General features: G+C 43.8%; 1 protein-coding gene across 7 annotated transcripts in view; it reads left to right on the plus strand.

Moving 5' to 3' along the window:
- The window catches only part of SSBP3 (single stranded DNA binding protein 3), a 370,009-nt gene that overhangs the window by 294,707 nt on the left and 51,032 nt on the right, over positions 1 to 24,270 (plus strand). For 3 of the 7 annotated variants that reach the window (XM_069642129.1, XM_069642128.1, XM_069642133.1), the window contains 4 exons: positions 9,056 to 9,136; positions 11,868 to 11,927; positions 20,660 to 20,726; positions 20,807 to 20,883. In XM_069642129.1, the coding sequence (XP_069498230.1) occupies positions 9,056 to 9,136; positions 11,868 to 11,927; positions 20,660 to 20,726; positions 20,807 to 20,883 (285 nt within the window). The remainder of the gene's footprint in view (positions 1 to 9,055; positions 9,137 to 11,867; positions 11,928 to 20,659; positions 20,727 to 20,806; positions 20,884 to 24,270) is intronic. The other 4 variants (XM_069642134.1, XM_069642131.1, XM_069642130.1 and 1 more) reach the window with 3 other exon arrangements.

The following is a 24,270-nucleotide window of genomic DNA, read 5'->3' on the forward strand; positions in this document are numbered from 1 at the left end:
ACCTACACTAACTTTGCAGATGACACCCAGATCCTCATACCCCTTTCGGGCAATTACATCACCGACACAGCTCTTGTGAACAAAATCTACCTCCTCATTCAGTCATGGATGGCCACACATGGCCTATGCCTGAATGACCACAAGATCAAACTCCTAATACTAGGTACCCTGGCTAACCTTAAACTTAATAACGACTACTCCTCCTTCAACATGGATGGCAACTCCATCAAGGTTGTAAAGGAAGTAAAAACGCTTGGATTCTACCTTGATTCCACCCTAACCATGAGCAAACAAGTCAACTCTTTAGCGGCCACGTCAGCATACACATGCAAATTAATCGGGGTCTGCAGACCGTTCCTATCCCCAACTAGCTGCATTACCCTTGCGAATGCCCTCACACTCTCGATTGGACTATTGTAATGCTCTCTACATGGGAGCAAACAAGTACATCTTAAGCAAAATCCAAATGTTACAAAATAATGCCTTAAGAACAGCACTAAATATCCCAAATAAAGATCACATATCTGTGATAAGACAAAACCACTGGCTGTCAATCAAAGACCATAATTATGCTAAAAAACGACTTCCTTGACCCACAAATGCCTCAACAATGCCACATCATGGTATCTCTGACCGGATAGCTAAGAAAACTGCCAATCGCCTAACTAGGTCCTCCAACTCATGCTACCTTAGTGTACTGCGTTTCCAACCTAGCCAAATCTGGTGGCTGAAGCTTCCCAGTCGTGGCAGCCCAAACATGGAACTCACTCCCTTACTCACTCCGGGCTGATCAAACCTACCCTAGTTTCAGACGAAACATACAGAAATGGATTAGAACCAATGACGCTCACCCCATAACTTAGTATCAAACAATGCCATCATATAAGTTGCAATTGAAATGACACCCTATGTTGATCACTGAATATAACTGTATGTAATGTAACTCTATATCGTTAATTGCTCACCTGTAACTTGTGAACCATAACTTGTGAACTGTGTATCGCCACACTGTATTGTTAATAGTATGTCTGTAACTCTATGTATCATCAAGCCTAAAGTCTCCTTGTACTGCTTGCACCCGGTTACCTTCGGGTTTGGTGCGCCATATGAAAAACAAACCAACCACCAGTTCCTAGCTTTAACCAAGATGTTTTCCACAAAGGGATCTGGTGCACACAAGGTGGTCAATGTGTTGTCTTGTCCCAGATTTAATTAATCATGGCATTATATACTTGGCAATATAAAAGGTTCTCAAAATGTAAATCCGCTTAATCTCTGAGCTTTGGGCAGTGCAGTTTTGTAGGTTTGGTAGCTACCTATTACTATTCAAAAACAAGTAAGTGTATTGTGCAATACTTCCCTTTTCTTGACATAAAGTTTGAGTCACAACCACTGTATCATGTGGGTTCTGACTATTTGGCAGATTACTGGTTCACAAACTTGCCTAATCATTCCATCATGGAGGTAACCACCATTGGAAACATAACTATTTGTAGTCGCATGCTACATCAGCACTTTTACACCAAGGGAACAGCAGCCTCGAGTTAAAAGAAAAAGGCATGCTTTTGTGCTCACTGACTAGATGTCTATGCTCAATTTTATATAGTCTTAAGCCTAGTTGTGAAGGAACAGTGTGCTGTGCTAGAAGGTAATTCAGTAATGGGGTACAATAATATTGATCCAATTACAAGTAATAAACTATAGGGAGTAACCTTTAAATGACAGTAAGAGCGATTATACTGTGGGTTACAGGCCTGGGATGCAGCTTGGGGAGGGAAAGACGGACCCAGTCTTCTTAATAAGTTGGTGGAGATGCAGCCGTGCTTCGTTGAAGCTGGATGATCAGACACACACACCTCAAAAGCCCAGTTTGAAGGTGATGTGCCTGGGAGGTAGTAATAAATGTAGTTCTGAGTATGTTGTATTTCCTCTGTCCTACGATGCGAGCGCCTCCAGCATGCTGGGCAGCTTTCAGTGGGCATGGAAGGACTATTTCAGCCATCTATACGCCATGTAGGTCTACGCCATGGTAAGTCATTATCCGGGTCTCCAGATTTTTTTGACATCACCTCCCATTAGCCAGCACAGTCGATGATGAAGGATCGTTGGAGTTTTGTGGCAGGGATTGTTCTCCAGCATTGGATCGTTGATGAATTCACATGCCCATTGAATATTCCGTCGTCAGGCTGGGAATTCTCAGTAATATTAAAGCAGTTTGATTTAAAGCTTAAAACATATATAGCCTATTGCTGTCACTTTGGGTTGCCAATGACAATGGTCCTTCTTAGCTCCACCCTTGGTGGCCATTTTCAGATTTTTACCGCATCTTTAAATGTTGGAGTCCTCCTCGAAATATCAATGTTTTTGAGAACATTTCCATCGCTTTATCTTCAACATTAGTCATGGAGACCCGTGGCCGGTGGAGATTCCGACCATTGACAGATCTTCTAGACATGTGTAGTCTGCTTCACAAGTTCATCTTCATCTGTTTGAGGACTTTGCCGCTTCAATGAACGCTAAGAGCCTTTTCAAGACCTGCAGTAGGTGTCGCCTAAATAATGTATATGTGGTGGATCATCACAAGTGCTTGTACTGTCTGTAGCTAGACCACTACATGGAGAGCTGCTCCATCTGTTAGTCCTTTTTCATTGAACTCATAAGGACCGTCATTGCAGGTTGGTGACTTAGCTGGAGGAGGGTGCCGGGGCCTCTGACTCTACCTCGGTCCGAACCCTCGTCTAAGAGTTTGAGGTCACACAAAGAACTTTCCCTGGGGAAGAAACGTAAGGGGGGACACAAGTCTCGCATTCGTCTGTTCCCTCACCCCAAACCCTCACCCCTGCTAACCACTCCGTCAACGACGACTACTCCGTCCATGGACAATTCAGTGGTCACGCCTGCACTCTTTGATGCAACGTTTGATATCTGCATCAACTCCGCCTCTGAGCCACAAGCGTGAATTGTCGTCAACATCAACTCAACAGCCTAGTCAACGGTCCACAGGCCAGCAAAATAGTTGTCCTAGTAGACGGCTGCCCCGTTGACGATTGCTTTGTCTACTTTGTCAACTACTGTGTCTACCAGCACGTTGGCAAGAGTTGCTTTGCCTCCGAGGCCGTCTTCGGCTCCCTTGGCAACCCAGTCACTATCGCCGGCTATTGACATGGTTCCCAGAGGTGCTAGTATGGACGGGTAGATGCCTCCTGCACTGTCATTTCTGCCCTGGCTTACAAAGGCCAAGCCACTATTTACCCTGGTACCTGCTGTGTCGCCTATTAGAAGCGCCACCTGCCCAGATATTGCAAGTAGGAGTGGTTTCAGATGAAGCGCATCTGGTGGCCTTATTTCTGGTACCTGATCCTATCCTGCCAATACCTCGTCCACCAGTTCAACCTCCTGCAATTCCTGCAGTTCCACCCATTGCAATACCTGCTGTTCTCTTGGGCACACCTCCTGCACCCAGGGACCTTTCTCTCGATAGTTTAGCAACATTGCAGTCATTAGTCATGGTGATACAGCATAGTCTACCTCCTGCAGCCGCTCAAACTGCCCCTAGTAGGAGTCCTCTGCTTTACCTGCAAACAAGGACTTATGATTGGTTATTTATAATATGATTGGTTATTTATAATGCGCTTAATACCCAGAGGTTTCTAAGTGCGGACCCGGGGATCAAACCTGTGTTGCTCCATGTTATCTTGCTTCCAAAGCAAGCATGTTGCCCCTGAGCTATCTGACCAAGACAAGGATTAAGTTCCTGCCCGGCAACCCCGCCTGGCTCCTCAGTTCTTCATACCAGTCGCTATCTTCACTGATACAAACAATGATCCGGACGACACTGATTACTCCCCAGACACTACTTATTATGACGGCCTAGTTCCAGCTGATGGTGAAACGTCAGAACTGCTTTTGCGTGATTCACCTCCACATGAAATAGGCTCTTTTTATGCCTTCTAAACGCGTGTTCAGTTAAACTATTTGATCTAGTTCCTGAGGAACACAGAAAAGAAGTTTTCCTATTTTAAAAACCTGAAACCTCCCATGAAGTGTGTAATCTCGATACTAGACATCTGGAAAGATAACTTTTTGGTGATGAAAAATCCCTTCCCTTCCTTTCTCTGCTCCTCCAAAGGATAGCCTGGAGAAGAAAGAAAAAGTTCCATATACCGCACCCAGCCCTGCACAGTCTCGCTGGTATCAGCAGCTTCTCAGAAAAAATTGTCCATACATGCATGGTGCCCCCTGACAAAGCAGGTATGCAGCTTGGCGCCTTCAGAAAAAGGGTAATTTCCACAGCAGCTACAACCATCAAGGCAGCCAACTCATTGGTAATCCTCTCCCAGTACGACCGTGAGTTGTGGTACAAGATGGATCCCATCTTGGTTTTTGCCTGGTAAGTGATATGGCTCTGGTGCTGTTGCACGAAGGAGAAGCTGCTTCGGACCATGTGATTAGTCACACTAGACATCACAGGCACCGTTTTCCGCCAGATGGGAACAGAGCCTTACTCCGGTGCCAGGGATGGTTGAAGGCAACCAATTTTCATCCGGAGGTGCAATCCAACAAAGTTGAGCCATTTGATTGGGTTGACCTTTTTGGTAAGGAGGTGGATGAAACCCTACATGCCATCAGGGCTGATCTGTATACCGCATCCTCTCTAGGCACCCTACAACAGAGAAGGCAGTCCTTTCGTTCAGGTAAAGGACAGTTCGCCAGAACCTCCAACTACAGGCCCTCCTACCGCCAACAGATGGCTTGTACCAGCTCACCAAGAGGCTTACAAAGCGAGGTCGCAACTGTACAGAAGTACTTGGCGATGGCGCAGATCTTCATACAGGCCACATACCCCCAAGCAGTTCTGACAAGCACCAAGACCCGCGCCCACACTTCAGCACCCTAGTGGGAGGCCGGTTGTCGCAATGTATCCATCAGCGGGAAAACCTCTCCAGCGGCACACCTAGAGTTTCTGCCCCTCTATTCCTCCCATAACTAAAAAGGAACTATATCGTCCTCTCCTACTGCACAAAGTTAAGTCTGTTCTAAAGAAAGGGGCTGTAGAAGCCAGATACTTCCTGGGGAGAGAATCTGGTGGGTAGTGACCCATCCTGGACCAAGGGCAGCTCAACAAATTCCTAAGATCACAAACATTTCGTATGGTCACACTTCTACATGTCCTCGAACAGCTAGACTTACTCTCCTGTCTGGAATTAGAGAATGCTTATTTTCAAATTCGCAAACATCGCAAGCACAGACGCTGCCTTCGTTTCTTAGCACAATGCACACATTATCATTTCAAGGCTCTGCCTTTCAGCCTAGAATCAGTTCCAATGGTCTTCTCCAAGTGCCTTACCCTGGTGGCATCCCATCTCCACCACACAGGCATTTACGTCTAACTGTACCTGGACGACTGGCAGATACGCACCCCCTCCCTGTCGCTAGACTTGCAGCACACTGAGGAGACTGGGATTCTAAATCAATTTACCGAAGAAACGCGCCGTGCCATCTCAGAACGCACTTTTCTTAGGTTCACGGGTCAACTTCCGGAAATGTCTAGCTTTCCCTCGGAGGAGAGGGTCAACGCCATACTCCAAAATATTCAACAACTGTCCAGACTGCAGGTGACAACAGTCCATTCTATCAAGTTACTGCTAGGGATGATGTCCACATGCATTCCATTGGTTCCACGCTGCAAACTTCATATGCGAGCTCTCCAGGAGTTCTATATGCTCAATGGGAACAAGTGGCTGGTTCCTGAAAATATCCCCCACATCATTGTGCCAAACTCTGCAGTGATGGAATCGTCAGTCACCTCACGCAAGGTGCTCCCTTTCTCCTCCCGGTGTGTCCCATCCCCTGCACTTGCGTGATCTCAATGTCACTTGGCCTAGTAAAATCGTTCTGTCCTCCCTCTGTTCCCCCTTCCTTGCCTCATCGCGCCTTGAAAGACTTGTGTATAGCCATGTTACAAATGCCATACATTATATCGACAGGGATTCCAGCGAGGAGTCCAGTGTCGGGCAGTCCATGCTTTGCAATGTTTTTGCTTATGGGGACTGTTCCGGAGGGGACTTAAATTGCTTTGATAGAGCTATACCCCTTCCATTGGTTGTGTATGTATTGTATTGCAATATAATAGTATTTAATGAGCATGTGAATCAATGTAAGATCCCATGCTGGAGAAGGAACACATTACTTACCTGTAACTCCTGTTATCAAGCATTGGTATCTTTCATGGATTCACATGCAACCCTCCCACCTACTCTTCTCAGGCTCTTCTGTCGGTCCTACTGCCACTTAACGTGCACTTCCAAATCGGATGATGGACCCAGGGGTGGAGCTAAGCAAGACCATTATCATGGCTCGGGCAGTATGACCCAAAGTAATAGCAATAGGCTGTATAAGGGACTATCAGTTTAAACTTTAAATCAAACTTCTTTAATAATACAGAGAATTCCCAGCCTGCCAGGGAATAATCATGAGCATGTGACTCAATGAAAGATACCAATGCTGGAGAACAGGGATTTACAAGTAAGTAAATTGTTCCTTCTGGTTATTAAAAAAAGCATACACGTCGTCCAGTCTGTTGTATTTCCAGATTTGTTTTGCATGTCAGAGATGCAGTTAAACAAAGAAGAATATGCTCCCTGTTAGCACGATCATTTCTCATTCCATTCTCTTCATTGTCCCACCCTGTGCAATTCAGTTTCCACAAATTTAGCAGGCTGCGCGCGAGTCTGCTAGTTGGTGGAGCAGAACCTAGCCGGTATGGGAGCTGGACTTCAGTATAGATCAATGCATTTACTACTGTGCTTGTTTCCAATTTCAGATGTTCTGGCAGAGTCTATTCTTGCGTTAAAAAAAATCATCGTTTTTATGTAGAAGATCAAATTGTTTTAAACTGCTACCTGTGTGATGCCTTTACCAGCATTTAAAAAAATAAGCAAAGTCGAGTCAGGGATCGTTTTGTGCATTGCTTCTATGAACTGAGACTTCTGAGTCCTTAGAAATGTCCAACACATTGAGTCTATGACGTTGTGCATTTAAGTCAATTTTGCCATTGTGCTGCCATTGTGTGTTCCTATGAGCTCCTCTTTAGTTCTCATTAATGTATAGAATTCTTCCAGAATACTGGCATCTTTGTCAGTGCCCCACAAAAAACCCATCGGATGTTTATTACAGATTATATATAACCCTTGGACCGGTGAGGGAGTGTGGCTATTGGGCAATCTGTGTAATGTGAAATGGTTCAATTCAGACCTTATACTGCAGATTGCCAGGCGCATCTGCTACGCCTCATGCCGCTAGGACGCTCCCATTTCTTGTGGCCCATCACGACCAACGGTGCCTCAGACAGGTTGGCAAATCATTGCGGCCCTCCCCATTGTTGGGGAAGACTATGCCGAGCAGTTTGCTGCCCTCGCTCCGTAGCTCTAATGCCATGTTATTAGCAGCTTACTGTTGCCCCCACACGGCGACCATCTTCCAATCCGGTTATGCTGTGTTTCCTTCATGTCCTCTTCACCCATTTCCATCTCCTGCAAAACCTCTTGCGGAGCACCTCGAGCGAAACCACTGTTCTTGCTCTAGCGACCTTTACATCTGTATTCTTTTGGCTTTTAGTAATTAGGTGGCGCGTTCGCTATTGCATTAGAGTACAGCTAGGGAGAAGTGGCATATGAGGGACCCAGTTAAGTGGCATATGAGGGACCCAGTTTGTAGGCGTTTGGTTATTTAACCACCTATTGAATGCTTATGGCCATGATAATCCTAATCCTGAAGTCAATTCCCGCCCACTTCCTGCGCCTCCCCACCTAGAACACATTCTCCTGGGATCTTTGAGCTAGCATTTTCAAGCCTTAACATCAAACTTTGTGCTCAGGGTCTCCAGTAGGTTTTTTAAAGCAGTCTTCTGAGAGTTCTTAAGTTAATTGGATCTATAAACGCACTGCTATTGTAATAAAAAATTCTTAGCCATGTCTGCCTTTAGCCACTCAAGAAGCACTATGCGTGTCCTTCACTGAAGTCCTGTTAAAACCCAGCATTGGCAAAGCCAACAGTTTTGGCTTGTGTAAGTATTAGGCATTTGCCAAGCACTGCTATTATAAATCCAAAACTTGCCATTGCCAATGTTTCTTTTAGCAAGTTTTCACACGGTTGAAAATTGCCGGCCCTTCAAGGTCCGTAACACCAAGCACAGTTGATGGGCGGCCTCTAATCAGCTCGGCTATCCTTCTGGTGTGTCAAAAAACTGCGTTGTTCAGAACACCCGTATTATCGCATTAAAGCCTGTGTTGTGAGCAAGCAGGCCACTGGTCACCCACGTTGCTTGTCGGTTACACTCCAGCTCTGTTGCTACCTCTCTCCAATCCCAATTCCCCTGTCTCTCTGCTCCACCCCACCCCCAATCCCAACTTCCTGGCCATACACCACCCCTCTTTCTCGCAGCACTGCACAATCCCGCCATCCGCCCTGGCCTGCAGTGAAGGTGCAAGATGGCTTCTATTTTAATTGGCTGCCATTGCTGGTGTATGGTTTTTGTGTAAAACAAGGTCGCACACTCCCCAGGGTTTGGTTTTGTCCACATAATCATTGTTCTTTGCACCCAGAGTCTCATTACTGGGGTGCCAATAGTAGTAATCCCTTATTTGGAGGGCTGTACTGGGTGATAATGGCCATGGAATGCTTTTTCGAGGCCCTTGTGCCTATTAAATGAGCACCAGGCCATGACTACCTAGTGCAGTCCTTCAAACCGGATATTATTGCTGAAATATTGTGGAGATTTGTATTGTGGGTCAAAGCACCTTGTGCGTCTTCCATGACCAATGAAAGGTCAGAAGTTAGATTCTTATGCTATATGTACTGTGCTATGCTGAAGCAGACATCACTCTTCATTTTCTTTGCTTAATATTCACAATTGTTTACTTTGTAAAAGTGACTCCAGTCACGTGCGTCTTCTGCATTAAACTGCTATACTAATAGCCAATCTGCTTATTGCCTTCATCCCCATCCATTCTCTGCCATTCACTAATCCATGACCTACTTCTTTCTAAACTCGCAGGGTCCACCTGGCTCTCAGCCCTCGCCACACGCACAGCCTCAACCTCACAATCCCAACAGCATGATGGGTCCTCACAGTCAGGTAAAGATGAACAGAGACTGCCCTCATCTGCTAGACTGTTGTGTTGTTGGTCAATCACGTTGTACGTATGTGTTTGAGGCAGCGCTCTATGGTTACCTCCTATTCCCCCACTGCTCCCCTTTCATTGCCTCCTGACCGTTTTCTCAGGGTAAATGATATGAACGGTTTGAGGGGTGTTATTTCGGCACCGATTCTGGCATAATGGTTTTTCTACAACGTCTAACAGATTTCAGTGGATGAGTAATGAATTGTAGACATCCCCTCCGGATGCCTCACATATTCTCCCCCACACTGCCCCCAGAGAACCACCATTTTGAGGACATGTTCAGTGATCATTATTGCTGACTAATGGAACTTTTCCGCAAGTGTCTGGCTCCAGGTGAGCAGTGTACCGGCCTATTTCAATCCTGAACACCGGGCCAATGCTTAGCAAGTACACCGGTCTGTCTGTCCTGTATGCCTGCTGCACTTCTGTTGACATGCTCTGTTGCCATCAGTGGTGGGAGCAGCAACTTCCTCAGAGGACCTCTGCTACAGTGCTGTCTGCTGTGAAGGCAGCCTGCATGATAAACATGTTCCTTTTCATAGATGGGAATTGTAAAATACAAAGGATGCATGGATTACGATAAAAATAAATGCTTCAATATTGAAATACTTGACTTGCCTAGAAAAAGCTAAATGGCCAGGATTGAGAAACTTAACAAATCATTTGCTCTCAAATTCTCAAAATATGGAGTAAAATACTCTCCCCAGGATTAGCATTTCAGGCTTACCCTTGCATATGTCATAAAGGGATGTGCTTTTCTGTCCTTTCACTTTAAGCTCTACAACCCTGAGTTTCACATAATTGAGTGAAGTGCTCCCCGGTAGTTTTGTTAGCTTTTTTTTATTTTTTATTATAGAGCAGAGACCTTGGTCGCCAAGCGGCCTCTTGGTGCTTCGAAGCAACACTGTAGATCACAACTGATCAACTTAATTCCAATAAGGAAAGATTATCCCTTATTTTTTATACTCCAAAACATGTAGTGGTCTGTGATATTTCCAAGAGTTTCCGGTAGGGAATTCCGTATTTTGTGGCCAGCACCGAGAATGAAGGACCAACATGTCTGGTAAAGCTAAGAGTGTGTAATTTTGTCTGTGAACTATACACCTCTAGCTCGAGTATTCACCTTATTCCTGGTCTACAAGGACAGAAGGTCAGTTATTCACTGCCTTGTGTACCAGGCACAGGAATTGAGAAGAACTTGGCTTGTACTTGGCAGCCAATGGAGCGAGCGAAGACCTGGGGGAAATGTGATAAGATTGGGCTGCAGCATTCTGCACGCTCTGCAGCCTTGTGGCACACATTTTAGGAATCCAAAAGACATTATTTGCATATTCTAGGGTTGAAGAGTTTGATTGAGATTATAGTTTGAACTCTGCTGGAGAAAGTTATAAGACCAAACCATTTTCAACATTCTGAGATTGAATAATGCCTTCAGCACGACATTGGCAAAAGTTAACTATTGATAAAATATGCCCTTCCCAATAAAACCAATCGGCAGATTGTTTCAGTGTTTGAGGCTAAAGATGAAGTGCACGTCATCTGCATACTTTACGACTTGTACCTCTAAGGGCTGAATCATGTTAATCGGGGGAGTGGTGCAGATATTAAAGTGAAGATAGGGCTGATCCCTCCAACTCCAGTTTACTTGAGTGTCTACCGAACTGTAAGGATGGAGGCTACCCATCTGACTGCTATTCGATAGCCACGCTTTCATCCCGCTAAGAGTGGAGACGGGAATTGTGCGGGGCAGATGGATCTAATGCACAGGAGCCCCTACACGACCAGCATCCGACCTCCCACTTTAGATTATGTACGATGGCTGAAATCAAAGTTCTAAGATGGTTCTAAACACAAACGCAGGCCCACGCATGCAAACCACACTGTAGGCTCCAGTGGTTCAAAGTGTTTGGGCACTGCCTTTTCGAGCAGTTTGTTTATGTAAGAAATGTTCAAGATCGTTTTGAGATTAGCTAAATCTACCGGGTCGACATCTTTTTTTGGGGGGGGGGGAGTCACACGGGCAAGTTTTAAATCTTGTGCTACAACTCCTGTGGATAATAAAAGGTTAATGTATTGCATTTTACCTGAGAGAGAAGGTGGAGTGGGGGCCATCTCTTTATATGAGCTTTAGGGATGACGTATCCTCCCAGTATTACACTCCTGTTTAGATTTGGGTCATTGCACTATTGAATCTCATTATTGGTAGGGGGCAGTTTGAAGAGAAGATGACTCCTCCACTGGCCCGGCACAGGACTGTTCCCCCCCCCCCCCACCCCAGATAGTTGGAGGCCCCAAGGTGAATTTAATATCCAATAGGATATTGGTCCCTGCCACCTTCAGGCCCAGCTGTAAAGTGGGCAAGCAGCGGCAACTCACTGATGTGAGTGCGGAGGCCCGAAGAATCCCCTCCCCCCCGCACCTTTATGCATTGGGACCAATAGTCCCGTGTGGTGGAGGTTTGTGCTCGTGTGCAGATTGCTCTTTAAGGTGAGTTCATGCCCATTCGTGCTTGTGATGGGGATTAATATCCATTGTGAACTGTTCTTTAAAATACTGATTTTTAATGATTATGGAAAATATCCTGAGAAGCATTATCCCAACCCAACCGCTGCATGACAGTAGAAGAGCTGTATTTCGGGTGCTTTGCCTATAGGTTACTTAATGACTATTTTGTTGTACTTGCAGCCTTTCATGTCGCCACGATATGCAGGAGGCCCCAGGCCTCCGATCCGAATGGGAAATCAGGTACGGTGGTCTCCTTGTTTTTACTTTCTCGTGTGCAGTGCTGCTGTGTCTGAAGTCTGAATGCAAACTTTGGGGGGGAATAAGTGGGCAGTGCACAATGTGGAGGACTCATTTAAAGGGCGTCATTGAATGTTTGTGACTGAGTGCAGCCAAGAGGCGACGATAAGAATATTGCGATACGAGCCTGCTCTGCCATTAGCACATACTTTCAGTGTGTCCAGTTAGCTTCCTGGCTCATTTTTATTTGTGTTGTAGCTTAATGCGCATTGCTCTCGTCTTAACCACAGACTTATCTGTTGCATAACGCACTAGCCTTTTGATGTACGAGTGATCCTCGAGCTTTGGATCTTAACCCGAATATATGAAGTAGACCAATTTCAGAAAACAATAGGTTAAAACCGAATACTTAAATAAAACATGTATTTTCATTACTCATTATTCATTTTGGTTGGCACCATAATTTTGGTTGCGCGTTTGAATTTTTGTGCCGTCCTTGTGTCTAGAATGCCAAGGTATGTAGGACTAGGCCTCCCTTCAAACACCAACAGCCACCAACCCAGAATTGGGAGCCATGAATTCAGAGGCCTGCATACTGGAGGATTGTGTGGCAACTTCAAATGCCTTTCAGATAGATTGCTTTGTGGAAATTAAAAACCTAAAACTACATAACATAGATAATCGGTTCTCAAAATGCAATTTGTTTTTCCAATAAAAGCCCAATTGTTTACAGGGCAATCAATAACACTAGCATAACCACTTCAGATTGCAATTTTTAACAAGGCAGAGGGAGAAGGAATAACTTGACCAGGATTACAAAAAGTTGTCAATTTGGGATGGTGGAATGTTCAACCTTTGTCTCTGGAATCCACTGTCTGGGGTCTTACCACATGGTCAACTTGGCGCAGCAGTCCTTATTTTGTTACAAAGCATTTCTTTCTGATAGTTTGGCAAGGAAGAAAGACATGAAGGACAAACAATTCACAGAAAAACTCCACACGCGAGTTAAATCCATGTGTAGATTAAAGTACAGGGGCTCAACCATTACAAATTTCGCGAACACCGAAACCATACCATAAACCTCTGTTCATCTTGCCCATTGTTACTTTCTATCTATAGACTGTCCCTGTAAAGCAGTGGCATTTTCCGGTGGGTTTGCATTGTAGCATTTATTTAGGAATGTTATTAAATTACTGAGTGAGGTGCTGGAGCATAATTCAGCTATTAGTTGGAAAAAATGGTCCCTTTGGAATGCTTAGATGAAGCACAGGGTTAAGTGGAGCCGTCATTGTCGCATTTTGGTGTGCATCATCCAGTGTCAAACAAAAAGGTCTTGTTCGTATACAAACGTACCTAGTGCGCTGCTGGGCCACAGCGCTTAGTTGGTGGCATTTTGTTGTATCCTATCTTGTCTGGGAACATGGTACGTGGTTTGGGAACATAATACAATCGCTTTGTCAGTAGCAGACAAAACCTAATTTCAACTCCCTTGTATATGGGGACCTGGGCGGCCTTTGTTGGACTACAGTGCTTGAGAAATCATTTTCGATAGACTTTTTAAACATGTTTGCGATTTCATACTGTAATCTCATCCTGTTAAGGATCCTTTGTGATTACCATTGGATGAAGTGGTTATTTTTTATTTATAGTGCGCTGACTTTTAGCACATTACACAGACGTATAAAAAGAAAATATACACATTCCCGTTACATTTACAGATAATCATTCAGAACACTCAGATTAGAAAGAGAAAAAAAAGAGAAACTAATCAATTAAAAAACGAAAGGAGAAAGACACCGGATACATAACATGGTATAAGATACAAAGCATAACAGAATGTCTTGATATTTCTTCTCTAGACATTTCTTAATTAACCATCAAGTTAAGTTCCTTCAGAATTCTAACCACCTCGGCAGTCAGGAAACTCATGACCTGATGATCTGTCCGAAAACTTATCAGTATTTAACCAGCGTGCATCATGGACAAACCTACAAAGTCTTTCAACCCTCGGGTCCCAGGTACCAGGGCAATTGGATAGTAGATTCGTAATTGACCGACATTCTTCAATGTCGCACTTGTCACAAATGCCACTAGTAACCCCTTCTTTGTCTCTAATAGATAATATCTTGAGAGTTGACATTAAATTTAAACGAAATCTGAAGAAGGATTCGTACATGGGTCAGGTGATTTATTTAAATAGGCAGGCAAAACCAACAATCTTTTGCCCAGCACTGAAAGAGGCTGATGCCTTTGCCTTCGTCATACTGTCTGTTGTGCCTATCCAGTCCCGTCGTTTCAACTGTTTCTTTACTTTAGACAGGTTTTGGAGAAGGAGATTACCAGAGCAATCGCATCTATCTCACAACATTTTGTTTTGAATTTAACCAGAAACCCATTATTTGCACGCTGCATTGAGAGAACCACATCCTCGTAGAGAGAACTCTTTGGGAGGGGGGGGGGGCTAGAATCAGCCTATACAAGGAGATCCGCTTCCACGTTCTAAGAGATGACAAACCTAGTTCATATCTAATGCATACTATTGGGAGACAGTTTGGAAGGCTTAAGGTATGCTTCCACAATTTTGCCTATATTACATCCCATGCTACATCCATAGTAATTGGATTGAAGTCCAACCCAAACAATATTATAGGGACCACCTTTCCTATATAAAACCTGATGAGTGGCAGTATTTGCAATATTTAGATTTAATTATTTTCATTTGGGCTCCAAGCTTCATCACTTTTATGTCAATGGATAGAAGATGGCTTTTAGTTGGAAAGGATTCAATTGAGGCTCCGAAGTAGGTCAGTTCAGATACAATTTCTATGGGTAGATGATCCAAATTCCAAGTGTAGCGCTTCCCTACCCTTTTCCGATGTTTAAATATTAGTACCCTAGACTTTGTTAGATTAATGGTATGGTTAGGTTATTGTTACGAGCATAGATCTCCAATGCAGATAGAAGGTGTTGCAGCCCAACCTGCGAATGATCCAAAACTAGTCATCCCTATAAGCCAGCCAATTAATTTTGGTATAGCCAATACATGGCGCCATTTGACCCATCTCATGGAGCCATCTAGATAAGGCAGCCATAAAAAGAATGAAAAGTGGAGCTATCGGGCATCCCTGACACACTCCTCTCTCAATCTTAATAGGGCTTGACAATAATCCATATCTGGATAATCTCGCACACATTGTGCTATCAATATGTAGCTCTCTCAAAATTGATAGAAAATTGGGGAGGGACCCCCCCACCCCCCGGTGTCCAGTTTCTTCCACAGGAGATTCCTGTTAATTGGGTCGAACGCCTGGGAGAGGTCAATCCATGCCCCAAAGATTGGGGGGAGCCACCCTTTTGAAGAGTTTGCACTTAAGCAGCCCAAAACGAGACCATTAAGTGACGTTGACAGTCCTTTACTGAACCCCGTCTGCTGCCTAGGTATGAGTCCCTTTGATTTGGCCCAGGTCTCTAGCTCCCCCAATATTAAGCCCGCATAGATCTTACTGTCGGCATCTAAGAGGGAGATGGGACGATAGTTTGAGGCCAATAATCGATCCCCCTTCTAAATTGGTATCACAATGGACTGTTTCCACGTTTCTGGGAATTTCTTCAAGACGATTTTTATCAAAAAGATGTTTTAAGACGCGCGCCCGAGTCGAAGGGTTCATTTTTAGAATCGAATTACTGAGGCCATTTGGCCCCCACCGCCCTTGAAGAGGAAGATTTCCTTATCAACATTTCAAGGTGTGCAGTGGTAAAGGCGAACAACCACTTGGATATGATTTTTATCTCGGGTGTCGATGTATCCGTATATCCATAGACCGCCGAGAAGTGGTCGACCCAGACCTGTTCTTGTTTGACATTTCTGACCAGGGGAATCCTAGTTGGATCCAACCATTGTACAGAAATGTCTGGATTTCCTCAGGTATAATGAACGGAGCATTCTTATTCCGTCTTGTTGGAGTACAAGATGCCAGTGTGATCAGAACCAGTTTCTATAATAGTTCAGAATTCAAACACCTTCTCTGTAGGTCTCAATATCACAGGGCATTTTTCTTAACGCCGCCCTTTTTTGCCTCAAACTTTTCTTCTGTTCCAAAATCTGAACATTAAAGGTGTTTAAGCACCATGTGCAGTTTCTGAAGCTGGCCATCTGATGGAGACAAATTTGAGAGGAGGGAAGGAAAGCCCTCCGGGTCACAATCTCCTGATAATTGTTGGTCAGAAAGTTGATCAACCAAGTTGTTAATTTCATTACTGAGCACTTTTCTCCCCTCTATCAAATTTCCTGATGTGATTCCCTGCCAGATTGGAGGACAACTCATGGTCATAAAGAGAGATAACTGAATCACACTCAAAAGCATAGGGTTGCCTCTAACATTGCATGATCTATATTTCAGTCTCCTATTCGAAATCCTTGACAACTCTCAAAGATTTTCCTAGAAGCAAAGAAATAATCGTTGAAAAGATGTTCCCCTATGCCAAGTCGGAACAGATGGAATGTCCCCCCAAATGTTGCCATTAAACAGATATAGATCCCAGTCCTTCATAAAATATACCGACATAATGCCATTACTGCTTTTCGATCGAATACTTCCTGTATATGGATTTTTTTTACAGATGCAATGTGAGTCAAAATCTCCAGCCAGGATTATTTCATCTGCTGGATATTGGCAGGAGCACTCAACTAGACAGTCTGAGAGATTGCAGGAACTCAGGGGGTTGCACGCGGGGGTTCCAGTACAGATTTACAACTATCCAGCTTGAGTCAAATTGAATGCCTCTTTTCGTTACTTTTACTATTAAGATGCTCTGTCTTTCTTTTCGTTGGATAGTACACTTGAAGCATTAAAGGCATTGTTGTTACAAGCAATAAGTTGGTCTACCACCTCCCGAGCCCAGTGCCAGCTTTTGAAATGTAGAGAACCCATCGATCCCCACTACACACATTAGCCATGACTCCTGAAACAAAATCAAATAATCATAAGTCTTAAATATGTGGGTTTTTCTGGGCTCTTGAGAAAGAGGCATATCCTCTGGTATTCCATGAGAGTACATTAATCTGGCTCTTTACTAGAGCTTCTGTTGACTGATGCCCATTTTCAGATGAAGTGATTATACACGAAACTTAATCTTTTTTTTAAAAACCGATATATATGCTTATACTGTAAAAAATGTGGACTTGGGGCAGAACATTTACACTCATAAGACCAGTTATATTCTCTCTGAAATTGTGCTTGCCTCTGTATTCATCGGCCATTTGAAAACTGGACCGAATATTTTAGAATCCCCCGCCCCCAAACTAAACATTTTTGACAAGTTCAAAATGGACCGAAAGTCCACATTTCGCAGGGACATGTGCCTGTCTGTCCCCCCTACAGAGGATGTGAATATCCTTTGAGGTTACAGGGCCCACACGTGAACAGGTTACTCTTCTGCTGTGCTTGGCAACAGTTCTGCATGTATCCCAAGTCCATCGTATGACTGAGTGGCCACAAATATTTAGTGTTAAGACTAATCGTTTCGAGGGTTTCTGTTAAGGTGGCATCCTAAATCGAAGTTCAGAACCATGGCTGAGTTGAGTAAAATGTTATCAATGCTCAGCAAAAAAATTAACTTAGATTATATAATGCCGTAAAAAGTTGGGTTGGACTGCCTTTTCATATGCGGCCCCTTTCTGAAGTAGCCAGCCACTCTGAAATCCTATTGCTAGAACGTGCATATCGTGCTCCTTCCTGTGATGGTGTGCAACCAAGTACAGCCATGAAGCTGCTGGTTGTCTTTAACTTGGTTATTTGCGACACATCGATACAGTGAAGTCATTGCAGTTAAGTACATGCATTGAGAAAGGAAACTGCAGAACATGAATAAGTATGCTGTGATCAGAGGCCCATTTCTAATATCACCAATGATCTTCAAATGGAATGTTACCATTATACACAAGTGCACAGACCATGTCCAATGACCTTCTCTGTTGCGTTCATCTAGTTTGTGCCCTTGAACCGGAAGCCGGTCCCATTAATTTCCTAGTTCAAACCACACCTTGAATACTGCCTCGTAGGATTTTTTTCCTCCCCTGTCCTTTTATGACGCAATGGACGGAAGTAGTGCATCTCCCCAGCAAAGGATTGAGACACTCCTTCCTTTGCTTGGCGCGTACTTGTAACTAGGAGGGAGGGGCCTGGGAATTCCAGTTCGTGTGCTTTCCAAAAATAGTGGCCACTTTGTCAAAGTGCATTACATTGGGAAGGAGGTGCTGATCCTGATCGTTATGCTATACAAAAGGAATTGGGCGGCGACATGAAGGACTTGTGTTCCTTGTTGGCTGTCAGGTTATGAAGTGGACACCACAGAAATAATCATATGACGGTGTTGACTAGTAGATTTGTGTTGCTCAGTGCTGTGTAGTTTATCACTCCGTGATTGCAACATGCACGAGTTGGCCCTTACCTGGGCGCATACCTGTGATGCACTTTAAAGTCTGCGGGTCTTGGCTAAATACTGGCAGCACCATAATAGTGTTGCTAATCTTTTCTCAGTTGAAGAGTTAAGACTTAATTGAAATTCTTTTCCTTTGTGACATGGGTGTATTTACAGTGCAATGTATATACGGACTTGCTTGAAATATGATCCACGCTACCCATCAGGGTTGAGTTGGCAGTGTAGGCGTTGCTGTAGCAGGGTAAGGTTCCATTTCAGATGGGTGTCGTCATTGGCTGTGTCCAGTGTATCAGTGGGCTTTTCCAGGAGGCTCTTGGTAGTCCTCGTGCCAGCTGCATCTTGAAGTTTTACCGGAGAATTCATTCAGTCTCTGCGCCCTTTGCTTCCTGGCATAATATGCTGGTAGTGATTGAGCCATAGGTGTCGTGGTGATTTTTAAAGGTGGTTGGTGACCGCGTTTGTGTAGAACATTGCCCTGCTCAGAGGGTTGTTGGCAGTGGTTGGTCCATTTGTATCATGGCACTTGAAATGGAGTATAATGGAGTGGTCCCACAATTTATGAAAAATTCCTAGTATTGCCACTGTTTTGGTTTGAGAGCTTCCTACTATAGACTCTTTGGTCTGAAAACACCCACTAACGAAATGAAACATACACAACTCACATTCTTGCCAGTATGTGTTTGCATGATATTATATGGTGATATCTTTACATCACATGTATTCATTTATATGCAGTCAATCTTTAATCCCATAAGATGTGGAACGTTCCTGGGTGGGTTAGAAGAATACAGCTCATGTATGTTGAACAGCTCAGCGCTTCAAAGCTCAACTAGCTTGGTGTTGATTATTGAATCGAGGAGTTAGACTCCCTGTGGCAGGAGGAGGTCAGAAGCGGTAGACCAAATGGGGAGGGAAGATGAAGAGTTCATCAAAAAAGAAAGAAACGGGGCACCAAAAATGTAATGCAATTCGGCCGGCGGCAATGTTGGTTTATTGGTCCGAATACACTGATCGCATGCCCTGCAGTAGTTTGCATAGTAATTCTTTAGTGTGAGATGTGGTTCTACATTAGAGGGTATTTTGGATCTCCTTTGGGAGAATATTGGAATGGTTGAACGATCATTATGTATCTGGTTTACTGTGGTGCACCAGAAATTAACATGGGTTTAAAGCCAATCCTTCCCTGTGGCCTGCCTGACAGCGTAGACCCGAGCCCCTCCCCACCCCATCACTGGCGACCAGCTTGCTTTAATTTGCAACCGTGGCACATCATATCCCCAGGGGTGAACCAAAAGAGGCCCTGGAAATAATTTTCAAAGTGGCCCCATAATATACATTTTAAGCAAGACCAAACCTTTTACTATGCGAAAATGTGGACATAAACTAGGTTACCACACGAGGCCCAGGGTGCAGAGGCCTACCCGGAAATCTCCAGAGTTCCCTAGAGGCCTGTCCAGCCCTGCATATCACCATGCCATATTTCAATATGCCACCATCGTTGACTTCCCGAGGGAAGTGTTCATTATGGTGAGGTGGTCGCTGGCAACTTCGTCTCGTCACAAAACGTCCATTTTGACTACACATCTATCAAACACAGTAGTAGCCTGTGAGTAACCTTACATTTATTGTGGAAAAAAGTGCACAAGAGCGCAGTGTCCTTAGGACGGCGTTACCATCCGTTTATAAAAGCCCGCTCACTGCTTCTGTTCATTCTCTAATCACTCTAATGCTAGAGGCAGGGAAGTAACAGCATCTAATTTCTGTACTCTTTACAACATGCAGTGTACTTCATAATACTACCAACAGCAAAGTCCTTTGGCCATGCTGGCTTCCAGCCTTCTTTTCTGATCAGTAGTCGTACCAGCCAAATATCAGCCTTTCACTGCAGTCAAATGTTGCAAGCTAGCATTCTCTACACATTCTCTTAACATTTTGGGAATGTGTATTTATAATTTTTCCAAACCATTATTTTAGTACTGTACACAGAGACCCAGACCCATTGTGTTACAAAGTGAAGGTTAAAGAAGTGAACGTATTTGTTGGTGTAATGATCGTGAAATCAATGGGTGGTGATTTTGGGGGTTGACTTCCACCAGGAAGTAGATTTCTGATAGTGAAAACTATGCAAACTGGAATTGCTTTTAAAAAATGTCTTTGCTCACGAGCATTTGCACCTTGTTATGGGGCTGGAAAAGGTCACCAGGTAAAAATATCTTTTGCATTGTAAACATTTGTAGTGTGAATGGTTTTCAGGGGTCCCCATCATTTCAATATTTTCTTTCCTTATTTTTCAGCCTCCCGGTGGTGTTCCAGGTACGCAGCCTTTGCTTTCCAATTCAATGGACCCTGCGCGACAACAAGGTAGTGCTTGAATCCGTGAATGTGTGCTACCTCTGTGCGGTGGTTGTTGCGTCTTACCTTTTCTCCTTCTACCTTTACAGGACACCCGAACATGGGAGGGCCGATGCAAAGAATGAATCCTCCTCGAGGGATGGGCCCAATGGGTCCGGGACCGCAGGTAAATGGACCACTGTCCTTGAAAGTTGATGATCGTGCCACATTTACACGATGACTGTATGATGGGGAGTAAGAGGCTTTTTTGATCAGTACTTGACACATCAAGTCTGTGGCGTTTACACTAGCCATACATAGGGTTAATGGTTTGTTCCCCAACTGATCATCCCCCAACTCTCCTCTGGAATATTTGAATACATCCTTGTCTTGTACCATTGGTAAGTGTTAGGCAGCTTGGTGGTGTGCAAATAGTACTTGACCACTCTACATTTTCAAGTTGGACCTACTGCGTCGAGGTCAAGGACATCTTCACTTCCTTTAAGTTGAAGAACGCCTTGTCTGTTACCTAGGAAAGTGTGTGTTTTTTTTTTTTTTTTTTTTTTTTTTTTTAAATAAGCAACAGTCTGTTAATTTCCCACTTCCCCTCTTAAATTGGCGTCAGTCGCTTGTCAGGCTCCGATGAGAAACCTGAGTAGGTTTCGGGAAAAGTAAGTCTAAACTCCAACCCTGCAGCTACTTAATCGACCTCTGCCCCACTGCATTAGTCTGATAGGCCCTCGTTTTGAAGCAAATGTATTTAAATGCCTAAATGATTAGTAACTTCATTAAATTATACGATCCGTGTCTCTGGTTCCAAGCTTCTCCTGCTCCCATCACTCCCACAGCACCTGGAAGTTGATGCTTGGACATGCTGCCTGTTGGCAAATATTCTGTTAATTGTTCCTACCTGTTCTTAATCTGGAACACCCTGGTTCTTTACATTTGTCACACGTTTTCAGTGATCTAGATCTACTGCAAGCAATTTGCCTTCCCTGCCTCACCAGTCTGTCATCTGTCAAGTCAAATAAAATAATTTCTATACTACCAAATATGTTACGTTGCTGGTGTTTAGGGAGCTGGTGCCCATATTGTGAACAAATGTTTCACCAGCAAACTTTAGCAGTTTCTATTCAGAGATGGTTTCTCATACATACATGTGTGCACGCGTGGGCTAAAAGCATAATGTGATCAGCTAAAACAGGCTAAACGAGCAACAAAGATAAAATGATGTAAAATTGAGCGGTAAACATCCATGCGTGTGGGAGCATTTCTTTTCTCAACCATGCTCTGGCGAATATCAACCCACAGTGGTGATTTTAGCTGCTGCTAGCGGAGTGGCTGCTAACCCTCTATGATCATTACAATTTTAAAGACAAAATATACTTGGTCTTCTCAAATACAATGACTGCTAGTTGATCTGTGTTTAACCATAGAACTAGCCCCAACAAAAGGCTGCTAGATTTACAAGCTCATTCTGTGGTCCCTGGAATCGCTTTATGCACACTCGCATGAACGACTAGGCTATTATGAAGGGCGGTGATTTAGGTTTACCTTGAAGTGTGCACAGCCAGCAAGCAGTTATGCCATGTGAGACCTGCAGATGTGCTTTAACTTTTAAGGTATATTTCTCTGTAGACCCCACAGTGGAACAGAGGCTTTGTCTACTTAACATCTGTACACTCCTCAACACCAGAAATATTACATAGATCAAATTAGTAGTACATGTAAAATTGAAAATAAAACATATTATTGCTTCTTTATTCTAAAAGAAAATGCTTCTCATGGTGGACCAGAGGAGTAGCTAAGCAATCGAAGACAGTCCTGCTTGAAGCCATCCCCATGGCCCACCCTTGAATTAAACACATGCTTTTCTCTAGGTTTTTTTATATGTGCAGAATGACAGGCTATATCACTATGCCTGCACTTTAAACAGGCCTTGCAGAATCTACTAGCCCGCTCTCATTGGTGAGGAGATTTTATGAAGGATGGGTGCACTTACCATGGTATTCGACCTTGCTGGCGAGTATGGAGAGTTTTGAAACTTTTATTTGCCGTTTACTACAAACAAACGTATGGTGATATCACCATTTTACAGAAAACACTGGCAAATATTTGATCACCCATCGCCATGGGACAAGTTCATTGATCTTATGTCAAGTATGTAAAAACACCTCGCCCTACAGGTCTAGTGGGATTTTTTTAAAGAATAACGAGGCCTGCTTTAAATAACCTATCCATCCAGTTCAGCTGTTACTCCGTGTTGGCTGAGGTGTAACACAACCATTTTGACTCCTAACACATGGGCTAACTTGCTCTTGAGTGGCACCCACCTGCACAAATGGTTTCAGGACATCCTTCTCATAATATTCTCTTTAGGGAGAATGAAGCGGAGCATATTACATTTAAAGCAGTCACTTCGGTTAGATACTGGGTGCCCTTAACTAAGAGCATTATGTGTTCTTAAAGTTTAAATAGCTATTTACTTTGTCATATGGCTTTGGACGCTTGGGAATTGCTCCCCCAACAAGAGCATTTGTTCTTTGTAGATGACGTTTCAATGTTGTATAGTTGTGAAGTTTGTTTCTCTCTGCCTGTTAAACTGTGTCGGATGCCCAAATCAACACATGTTTATGGTGCATTTTTGTCAGTATGGACCTCAAATTTGGCCTGCTGCCATACTTTTCAGAACTTTGATGACCAGAAGTTCCCTCTGGATAACACTTCCCAGCCTTAACCAAGCTGCTTCTGTTAGGGTCACTGGGGGACTTAGAAAGTATGTCCTTTAGGTTTTTTGAATTCAACCATTTACAGGAATTGACCACCTTTATGTTCACGACCACTAGCTCCTATGGTTCTCTGCTGCTTGTAAAGATCTTGCACAGAGCTGTTCTTAGTGGTCCCATGTATAATCTTACCTTGGTGGATAGCAGAGGACATAATCCCCAGTACAAGGCAAATCATATACAGAATCCCTTTGGATCATGATCATGAAGGCCCAAGAGCCCCGAGTACATCTATTTGTGCATTCACACATTTCTCTGTTGGACTCGGATTTACACGTGACTTCTTTTGGAAATGACTGCAAAATCCATGGTTTGAGGAAATTGTACCATTTTATTGTGGCTGAACATGGTCCCCTTTATCATTCAGTAATTTAGTGATGTGCTCAAATGTACTGCATTTCTGGATACATTTGCAGCCACCACAGTGGCCGATCTATTTTGAACTGTAGTTTATAGTGATTTGAACCCATCTGAAACCCTAGCAATTTCGTGCTTAAGGGGGAGAGAAAAACAAGCACATGGATCCTTGAGAACAATGGTTGTTCTGTTACCCAGCCCGCATCAAAGTTTGGAAAGGTGCCATTATGAGCTCAGGGTCTGCAGTCATTCTTTGGAATAACCCATATAGTATAAATGCTGTCTCTGTTCATGCTATCTCTCCACTCCAACATCAATGGCTCCAAAATGAGCCTGCATGTGTGGAATTAATCATTTTCCTAACTGCAACCAGGAACGCCAATCCAGATACTTTCTCTGCAGCTAGTGAATACTAATAAAACTATTAACAT

This window comes from Ambystoma mexicanum, chromosome 1q (assembly GCF_040938575.1).
Source record: "Ambystoma mexicanum isolate Mex_15411 chromosome 1q, UKY_AmexF1_1, whole genome shotgun sequence".
In the NCBI taxonomy this organism is placed as follows: Eukaryota; Metazoa; Chordata; class Amphibia; order Caudata; family Ambystomatidae; genus Ambystoma; species Ambystoma mexicanum.